This window comes from Notothenia rossii, assembly GCF_949606895.1.
Source record: "Notothenia rossii genome assembly, chromosome: 4".
Taxonomy (NCBI): domain Eukaryota; kingdom Metazoa; phylum Chordata; class Actinopteri; order Perciformes; family Nototheniidae; genus Notothenia; species Notothenia rossii.
In genome coordinates this window covers 50,258,816-50,269,588 of record NC_136902.1, presented here as the reverse complement: position 1 = coordinate 50,269,588, position 10,773 = coordinate 50,258,816, and the positions used below count along the sequence as shown (strand labels likewise).

General features: G+C 44.4%; 1 protein-coding gene across 1 annotated transcript; it reads left to right on the top strand.

Moving 5' to 3' along the window:
• Positions 1–266: 266 nt before the first annotated feature.
• Positions 267–8,000, top strand: tbc1d25 (TBC1 domain family, member 25; the record flags this gene model as incomplete). Its single annotated transcript, XM_079675007.1, is given in 2 exon segments — positions 267–722; positions 725–8,000. Coding segments are annotated over 2 exon segments (1,656 nt in total), but the record flags the coding sequence as incomplete, so codon positions are not given.
• Positions 8,001–10,773: the final 2,773 nt, after the last annotated feature.

The following is a 10,773-nucleotide window of genomic DNA, read 5'->3' as shown; positions in this document are numbered from 1 at the left end:
TATAGGTTTCTGTGCATGCTAAAATCCCTGTGTTCCCTCCAGAGGGAGTTTCTCTCCCACACACATTAATGGATCATAGAGGTTTGATTGTCGTCGTTTTCAGAGGTGGTTTTAAATGTATACATATTTTCAAGCATAGGAAGGTGTCTATCTTTGAGTTAAAAATACTTTTTAACTTTCTTTCTTAGTTTTAATTAAAGTTTTTATGAATAAAATCATGCGGCATTGTATATGATAGAATTGTAGACATTCTGTAATGTTATGCTTGTGTTGTTTTTCAGATATCATACTGTCAAGGCATGAGTGATATTGCCTCCCCCATACTTGCGGTGATGGACAATGAGGCACATGCGTTCATTTGCTTCTGTGGCATCATGAAACGCTTGGAAGGAAACTTCCGCCCTGATGGGAAGCTCATGTCTGTGAAGTTCCAGCACCTCAAATTGCTCCTTCAGTACTCGGATCCTGAGTTCTACTCGTACCTGGTTTCCAGGGGGGCTGACGACCTGTTCTTCTGTTACCGCTGGCTGCTCCTGGAGCTCAAGCGAGAGTTTGCATTTGAGGACGCTTTGAGGATGCTGGAGGTGACCTGGAGTTCCCTGCCCCCGGATCCTCCTGAAACCGAAGTGGAGCTTATTGGACCACCTGTGGAAACCAATGTCAATGTAGAGATGTCCTGCAGAGACAAGGAGAAGAGGGTGCAGATCTGCCTGGGAGATGATGGGAACGAAAAGAGAAGCAACGTAGACGGCATATGCTGAGGCCTTCACGAGAAGAAGATGTGAGCAGAGATGCTGTCATAGCAGAACAAGGAAGTCAAAAAGGAAAGGAAAGCAAGGACAATGAGTGTGATATTTCTCCAGTGAAAAAGGAAAAAGCAGATTCGCAGGCTCCAGCTCTGGAAAGGCAAACTAGCTTCGGGGAGTTTAAATACTATACTGCCCGAAATGAAGATAGCTTTCATATGGAGGATGGTGAGCAGGGTTTGGGGTCTTCAGACTCAGTAACAAGCAACCCAAGGCGCCAGTCCACAGTGGAGAGTGAGGACGACCCAGGAGAGAAAACTCCCCTCATAAAAAACTGTTCCTCTCCAGCATCATCACCTCCTCTCTTTCCTAGTGGCCTGCAAATGTGGAAAACTGGCCCCTCAGCCCCTCTCACGTCTCCAGTTTCTCCCTCCAGTTGGCCAGGTGCTTCTCCAGACTCTCCTCCAAACTCCACAACCAATGGGAGTCAGAGTTTAACTAGAACTCTCACTAAAGTACTCACCTCCTCCGCCCAGGTGCTCAGCAGCACAGAGGTTATGTCCCCCTCCACGCCCACTTTAAAAAACGCGTCTCCATCCCACGCTCACAACCGCTTTCTGCTCTCTTCGCCCACTCTGTTCTTTGGGAGAGGCTCCTCCCCCAACAGGTCGTCCTCCAACAATCTCCCTTCACCGGGCAACAAATCCCCCAGCAATACAGCTAACATGAGCACTTCATCAAAATCCGAGACCACCAGCATCAAACCATGTTCCCTGCCGCCCCCCCAGGAGTTTGGCAAAGGAAACCCCTTCATGCTCTTCCTGTCCCTGTCCATCTTGCTAGAGCACCGAGACCACATCATCAAGAACAACTTTGACTACAACGAGCTGGCCATGCACTTCGACCGCCTGGTGCGGCGCCACAACCTGAGCCGGGTGCTTCAGCGGGCCAAGGCGCTGTTCGCAGACTACCTGCAGAGCGAGGTGTGGGACTCAGAGGAGGGGGACGAGGTGAGCTTGGACTCCCCCACTACCGCTTCACAAGGTCTCTCCCCCACCTTCTCCTCCAGGCCCATTTACAGCCACCTAGCATCTCCTCAATCACCAAACTCAACCTATAACCTCGCAACCACCATTCCCTCCCCAACAGCTGAAGTGGCCCCCCCCCCTCTATCTTAGTCCATCATGAACCACTGACCTCCCATCCTTAGTGAACTGCTCAGTAGACTTTGGCCCATTGGAGGCAGAGATCTGTTTTTAGACGGCCATCCAAATTGAATTTGGCCATCGAGGATGGAAAAACGTATTCTGTGTATGCTTGAATACATACTGTATATTCCCTATGTCTATAATCATTGTAATATTACATTTGATTAGGCATTTTACTGTTTGTCCTAAAAGTGGTAAAGACAGGTTAGTTTCTCATTTCTGATAGGCTGCTGATGCATGAGACTTTAAACCATGTGATCAGGACTGAGGTTTCCCAGGACAAAGAAGAGTTTCTCTCCTTGGTGCATTTAGCCTGAGTTGCCCTTTTTATCAACTTTGTTTACAAGATCTTGTTATGTCTAACAAGCCACACAAGTGTCTTAACCAAAGTTGTATTAGTTATTAACTTAAGGGAAAATCCAGATTCTGATAGGTTGTCAGTTTGTCACAACGGGAAGTGATGACAACACTTGGATTCAAGACAAGGCCAGGACACGTACTGTACTTACCTTATATATACCTAACCTAACCTGTCACCATTAACCTTAAAGGATACACCCTCATTACCTGTATATAAAGTAACTGTTGCTGAGAACATAACTGACATTTACAAGATGGAACAGATACACAACAGCAGGTTACTTCTCTAAAGAGTGACTTAGCAGTAACATGTGACCAAATAAAGGAACGCAGGGTGCTGAGGTCATTAAGGATGTCACAAGGTGTGTTTTACATTTGACCGCAATTTAAAACCTCTGCAGTGATACCACTGATTGCAATCTGGCTAGAAGTATAACATACTTGAACAATTCAAACTATAAAGAGATGTATAGTGGCAGTTTTCTGAACCCTTGACAGCAAAGAAGGGAAGAAACCTCTGGCCAAATGAGGGCGCCAACTATCTGGACATAATGTCTACACCCTGAAACAAACAAATTAAGGCTGAGTTAGGCAACATATGTTTGGCTTCAAATTATTACAGATGAAAAACTACAAAAATCTGTAATAATATTGTAATTGAATTGTACTGAAAGAAAACTAGACTGCTGTACCTCCTTGGTTCTGCTCTCAGTGATAGAAACTCAAGCCAATCGCAAGTCATTTCAGAGAAATAGCCTTCCTATTGGCTGAATTTAGATGACTGTGCACATCCATAGTTGAAAGCCTGAAGAATATCCTGAAAAGAAGCAAAGGCAACAACTCTCTACACTAAATACACATTAAATAGAGAGTCAGACGATACTGTCAAAGCTTTTCAGAGATGGAGAAAAAATGTTGCCAAAATTGTAGCCTCGGCTCAAGCCACATTTTAGGAGTGGCGTGATTGCTTCTAAAGTTAGAAGGTACAGTTGGATGCAGAACCCCTTGGGCAGGATGACTAAAACGGCCATTTCGTGAACTAAGGAAACATTCATGCTAATCCTGACATTTATAAATGTACTTCATTGTTATTAAGAGATGGGGGCAGAAACATTGGTAAGAAATCCCTGAAAAGGCTGGAGACCCTGCTGAGTTCCAGGTTCAGGTGAGAGGCTCCCTCTAACAGACAGGATCAGGGTCTGTTGCTAGCTCCATCTCATGTTGGCACAGACAGGCTGGAGACCACAGGCTTATAAGAGAAAGGCCTCATCACAACCTGCTGGTGCTGAGTGTGAAAGGCCGGATATGGAGAGATGTGATGATGCTGAAATGCTATATGGGAAATGGTGGATTCAGTGTATTTTTGGAACTTGACTTAAATACTGACTTAAAGTCTCTGCTGCTTCTATTTTTAACATTCTTGATCAAATATGTCTCTCACATTTCAGCCAATTTAATCAAAGTGCTGTACTACATCACATCTTTCAGATATGTAGTCTAAAGCTGTTTGGAGTGAAGGCAAAATCCAACCCACAACACTGGTACAAAGTGCTGTTGCATCTGGTCTTGATGGAATAGAAGGAGAACCAGAGAAATTAGTCACACCAGAATAATGTTGCTTTCCCCATTCATTACACCACGTATAGATTCCCATACCATTTATATTAAATGCTGTAGTGTATCTGATCGAAAAATAAATGATTGTGTCTAGGGCTGAACGATTAATCGATTTTAAATCGAAATCGCGATTTTAAATGATGCGATTATCAAATCGCAAAGCCTGTGATTTTTTTAACTTTTTTTTTGTTTTGTTCTTCTTGTGTGTCAGTCATCCACACCAATTAGAAGTGCTGTGCTCAACATGTATCAGCCATTGTTAACCAATCAAAAGTGGCCCATGATAGAAGGTGATAGACGGATTGATCCAATCACCTGCCAAGTATTTTTGAAAGTGCCTGCCCTTTCCAAATGGCTTCCAATGGAGCTTTCCTAGATGGTTTGGTGAAACAAACCATCTGAGTCAGGTTAGTGATGCTCTATCACTTGTTTCTATTACAGGGTGAATCTTAAACTGAAGCTTGACTTTAAAGCAACCCAACGGAAGTTTCATGTAAGTTTAGTTCTTTCACTCGTAGCTCGGTCTGCGGGGGTTCTAGAGACGGGAGCATGTTGATGCGACCTTCCTAGCCGGAGATATGGCCACATTTTACAATAAACTTCCGTTGGGTTGCTGAAAAACAAATATTGCGAATCAAATCGCAATATTTGTCAGAAAAATTGCAAAATCGTGCAGCCCTAATTTTGTCCTCTTTAACCTGTAATCTTTTTGCCATGAAGCGGATATTCTCTAAATGATACTTTCTGCTTCATTAAAGGTGGGGTAGGTAATTTTGGAGAAACCAGCTCGAGTGCGCTGGAACTTGAAAATACACAGCCGGAAAAAATCTGACACTTCCTTACAGAGCCCCTCCTCCAACACACACGAACGTGCACATGACCAATGAGGGCACGAGATAAATGTGTGCACAGGTGGAAGGCTGACAGGCAGGTCGGCCATCCAGTTATTTTAGCCGGGCCGGCTAAAATGATTGGTCATGCTTTTTACAGTACTACGGCTTCCACAGATGACATTTTTGTATGGATTTTTTGTCAAAGCACTTAAGATATTCATTGCTCTCGGGATTTTAAGAGCATTCCATGGAACATAACAAAAAGTGTATCAAGAGCCGGTTTCTCAAACGTACGTACCCCACCTTTAAAGGTGCAAAGTGTAGTTCCATGCCCCCGGCTTTAAAGCAGCAGGGGCAGTATTTCACCTCTACTACTGGGTTTGTACAATCAGTCATCTGTAGTGGCTTGGCAAATTCTGAGTATTCTACATTCATTATTTAGTCAGTCAATGAGCAAATATACACAAACGCTTGAATTACAACTTTACTGTCAATAAGGATATAGCACAGCATGTAACCAAATGCCATACTAAACTACATGATTCTTAATGTCCCATTGACTCTTTTTGGAAGCTCACTTCTGCCTCTTTTATTATTCCTAATTAATACAAATATTTCCCAATCATACAAATATGAAAAAAAGTACTTGAGTTAAGTTACAAATATAACATACACACTAAATGATATACTAAAAATAACACATGTTTGCATTATCCATTTATTTTGTGTGTGCGGTTTGGGACCCTGCCCTCAGTGTGAATGTGTGTGCAGTTTGTATGTAAGGTCAGGATGCTCTCTATGGAGCACCTGTAGGAAGTCAGGATCCTCTCTATGGTGCACCTGTAGAAGGTCAGGATGCTCTCTATGGTGCACCTGTAGAAGGTCAGGGTCCTCTCTATGGTGCACCTGTAGAAGGTCAGGATCCTTTATATGGAGCACTTGTAGAAGGTCAGGATCCTCTCTATGGATCACTTGTAGAAGGTCAGGATGCTCTCTATGGTGCACCTGTAGAAGGTCAGGATGCTCTCTATGGTGCACCTGTATAAGGTCAGGATCCTCTCTATGGTGCACCTGTAGAAGGTCAGGATCCTCTCTATGGTGCACCTGTAGAAGGTCAGGATGCTCTCTATGGAGCACCTGTAGAAGGTCAGGATGCTCTCTATGGTGCACCTATAGAAGGTCAGGATGCTCTCTATGGTGCACCTGTAGAAGGTCAGGATGCTCTCTATGGTGCACCTGTAGAAGGTCAGGATCCTCTATATGGAGCACCTGTAGAAGGTCAGGATCCTCTCTATGGATCACTTGTAGAAGGTCAGGATGCTCTCTATGGTGCACCTGTAGAAGGTCAGGATGCTCTCTATGGTGCACCTGTAGAAGGTCAGGATCCTCTCTATGGTGCACCTGTAGAAGGTCAGGATCCTCTCTATGGTGCACCTGTAGAAGGTCAGGATGCTCTCTATGGAGCACCTGTAGAAGGTCAGGATGCTCTCTATGGTGCACCTATAGAAGGTCAGGATGCTCTCTATGGTGCACCTGTAGAAGGTCAGGATGCTCTCTATGGTGCACCTGTAGAAGGTCAGGATCCTCTATATGGAGCACCTGTAGAAGGTCAGGATCCTCTCTATGGTGCACCTGTAGAAGGTCAGGATGCTCTCTATGGTGCACCTGTAGATGGTCAGGATCCTCTCTATGGTGCACCTGTAGAAGGTCAGGATCCTCTCTATGGTGCACCTATGGAAGGTCAGGATGCCCTCTATGGTGCACCTGTAGAAGGTCAGGATCCTCTCTATGGTGCACCTGTAGAAGTTGCAGAGTATCCTGGAGTCCATGTTGAACCTCCTCATCCTGCGGAGGAAGAAGAGCCGCTGTCAAGCTTTCTTGGTGATGTTGGTGGTGTGAAGAGTCCATGTCAGGTCCTCAGTGATGTGGACCCTGAGGAACCTGAAGCTGCTGACTCTCTCCACCGTAGTCCCACTGATGGCGATGGGGGCGTGTTCCTCTCTCTGCTGCTTCCTGTAATCCACAATCAGCTCCTTGGTTGTGCTGACGTTGAGATGGAGGTTGTTATCCTGGCACCAAGATATCAGGGTTCCGACCTCCTCTCTGTATATGCCGTCTCGTCGCTGTCTGTGATCTGGCCGATGTCGTGTCGTCAGAAAACTTCACAATGTTGTTGGAGCTGTGTGTGGCCACGCAGTCGTGTGAACAGGGAGTAGAGGAGAGGGCTGAGCTCGCAGCCTTGAGGGGCTCCGGTGTTGAGGATCAGGGTGGAGGATGTGATGTTTCCCACCCGCACTGCCTGGGGTCTGCCCGTCAGGGAGTTCAGGATCCAATCACAGAGGGCACTGTTGAGCCCGAGGTCTCCGAGCTTGATGACCAGCTTGGAGGGCACAATGGTGTTGAAGGCTGAACTGTAATCAATGAACAGCATTCTCACATATGTGTTCTTCTGGTCCAGGTGTGAGAGGGCAGTGTGGAGGGGGGGACTTGTTTGCTCTGTAGGCAAACTGCATGGGGTCCAGAGAGTCAGGGAGGGAGGAGGTGATGAAGGTTTTGACTAACCACTCATGATGATGGAGGTAAGTGCTACTGGGCGGTAGTCGTTGAGGCTGGTGATTTTTGACTTTTTGGGGACAGGAACGATGGTGGAGTGTTTGAAACATGTGGGGACTACAGACTGCAGCAGGGACCTGTTGAAGATGTCTGTGAACACCTCTGCCAGCTGAACTGCACACACCCTGAGAACACGGCCAGGGATGCCATCAGGTCCAGGAGCCTTGTGCGGGTTAACCCTTTTAAAGGATTTGCACACATCTGCCCTGTTTAAAACAAAAGGGCAGGGCTCCTGGTCCTCCTGTGCCTATATTCTCCCTAGTCTATGATGAAGAAGGCTGAACAGGAATTGTGATGGCTCCGCCTCCCAGAGGGTACGACTTTGACGACTACTTCTGTTTTAAGCAGAAACCAAAGTAACTTTCATGTCTTTAAAAAGCCCTTGTAATAATTCTGGATACAACATTTGGTTTCACTTCCTTTTTTTAATCAGTATTTAATATTATATTTCAAATAACTGAAGTAACTGGACTGGCTGGTGTCTGAGCTATCAGTATGTGTATTTGTAAACAATTGTTTATATTATTGAATGACATGTGCATAAGTTCAACTTTGTAATCATACAACACACAACAATGTGACTGAGTGTTTATTGGACACAAATAAATAATGAATGCTCCTGACCAGTTAAAGGATTGTGTTTTTTAATTGAATGTAAAATGCTGCGTTAGTATGAAAGGTCTACTAAAGTGTATGATACAATGTTACACCCAATCTTCTTCATCAATTTCAGGTACAAACGTGAGACATTATTGTATGACTAGCAGTGGTCGGATCGTTCACATGTGATAAGTGCACATGAAGCGGTTAGACCAGGGGTGGGCAATTATTTTTTCCATGGGGCCACATGAGAAACAAAAAATATTGTGGAGGGCCGGGCCAAAAGGCTGAACTCAATTCTGCATAATATTAATTGTATTTCTTTATAAAAAGCAGTAAATAGCATTGTTTTGACAAGCTGGTAAGAGTATATGTTATAGTTGAGCAATGAAAAAGTGAGGTTGCCTTACAAAAAATGTAATTTATTCAATCAAATTTCCCAAAACAATGGTAAACAAAATGTGAACGTTTTTCACCATTTCTGACTCATATTAGTGAACATTTTCAGTCGCATTCACTACAAAACACATTTTGAGTTTCATATACTGTTGGAAAGTTGTGTAAAGGTTCTTAGCATTCTTAAGACATCACAACATTGTCTTTGTGCTCCAAACATTCAGCAAGATACATCATATTGAACTGTCACTGAACATCACTGAACTGTGATTTTGAGAAAAGGCTTCCAAAGAAAGTGTCCCAGTTCACTGCTAGTTGGTTCCTTTACATGCCTACATTTGTAGTCTAACCACCTCATTTGGTGTTTTTAAGTTCTTTTTTCTTGTTCAGTGAGAGAAATCTAGTCTCTGCTGGGCTTTAACGAGTGCATCGAAGTCAGGTTGAATGTCTGAGGTGGAGATGCGAAGCACAGCTGACAGATGATCATCAGTGAGAGAGGATCTATACCTGGATTTCATAAACTTCATCTTTGAAAATGTTTGTTCACATATGTAGGTAGAGCCAAAGAGAACCAACATCTTCTGAGCATGTCTCCTCATGTTTGGAAAGTTCTCCTCCTCGAGAGAAGAGTAGAAATCCAGCAGAGATCCTGACTTAAAGCGCTCTGCCAGTACTGCATCAGACTGCAGGTCAATGAGTTCCAGCTGAACATCACTGGGTGCATTATCCATACTGCAGGTAAAGGGAGAGGAAATCATGAGCATTTCATCCTCGATTGTTCGGAGATCTTCAAATCGCCTTAAACTCACCATGCAATGCTCCTAACATGGATGAGTACCTGCGGAGGTGATCAGCTGATGGTGTGACTTCTTTCAGGGTTTGCATGTGAGTGAGAGTGTTGCTCTCCAGTTGGCTTGAAAGAAACTGCATCTTTCTCATGAAAGCCTTCACCAGGCTGTGCATTTCATGAACAAAAAGGCCCTTGCCTTGCAGTTTGGTGTTCAGTTCATTCATCAGTGCAGTCACATCAACAGCAAATGCAAAATCTGCCATCCAGTCCTCGTCTGAGAGCTCTGGGATGTCTTTGCCTTTCTTCTCACAAAACTCTTGAATCTCTGCTTTCAGGTCCCAAACTCTTTTTAGCACTTTGCCCAGGCTGAGCCATCTGACAGCTGTGTGGTAGCCGATGTCACTATGCTCAGTCTCATGCTCCTCCAAAAGTGCAACAAACTGTCTGTGATTCAATGCCCGTGCCCTGATGAAGTTTACTATTTTAGTAACAACATCAATAACATGGTGAACTTTTAGCACTGACTTGCACAACACATGTTGGTGTATAATACAATGCAAAAATACCAATTTCTGATCTGCGTCGATTTCAGTCACTTTATCTTGCATACGTTTCAAAAGTCCAACATTTTTACCTGTAAGATTTGGACAACCGTCTGTTGTGACACCTGCCAGTCTGTCCCATTTCAGTCCCAGCGTGTCCATGCACGCATTTACCTCCGTGAACAGATCGCTCCCTGTCGTCGTCCCTTTCATCGGCCGAATTGCTGCCAGCTCCTCCGTAATCTTGAAGTCCGGCGTTATCCCACGGACAAATACGAGTAACTGCGCTGTGTCGCGGACATCACAGCTCTCGTCCAAAGCCAAGGAGATAAAGTCAAAACTTGCCACTTCATGTTGCAGCTGAAGCTCCAGATTCCCCGCAATGTCCTCGATCCTTCTCGTCACGATTCGCCTGGACAGCGGGACTTGCTCAAAGGCTTCTTTTTTTTCAGGGCATATTAGTGCTGCAGAGTCCACTAAGCACTCTTTGACAAACTCCCATTCTGAGAATGGCTTACTGTGTTTAGCTATTTTGTGGGATATCACGAAGCTGGTCTTGGTTGCTGCATCCTTGGATGTGTGAAGCTTGGTAAAAAAGCCTTGCTGCTTTTGCAGCTTAGCTAGCAAAGCGTTCGATGTGCGCGCCCTTTCAGCATCAGTCAAGTTTTTGTATTTCTCCGCGTGTTTCGTCTCGTAATGCCGACTCAAATTGTATTCCTTGAACACGGCGATCTGCTCCCCGCAAACTAAACACACGGCTTTACCTCCGACTTCAGTAAATAAATACTTAGCAGTCCAATTTTTGTTGAAAACCCTACATTCGGCATCTACCTTTCTTTTTTTAGCATCAGCTGACATTTTTGAGCGCTAAAGTCGTCTTGTGAAAATTATCCAATAACGCGCACGTCTTGATTTTACGTATTGCGTCATTATGTACGTGAATAAAAAACAACTTCAAAATAAAAGCATTGCAGCTTTAGTCCATGCATGAGGTAAAATTAGAAAATATGTTTATTTTGTAATTTCCAATTAACCTTACACGGGCCGGTCAGAGTCAACCAAAGGGCC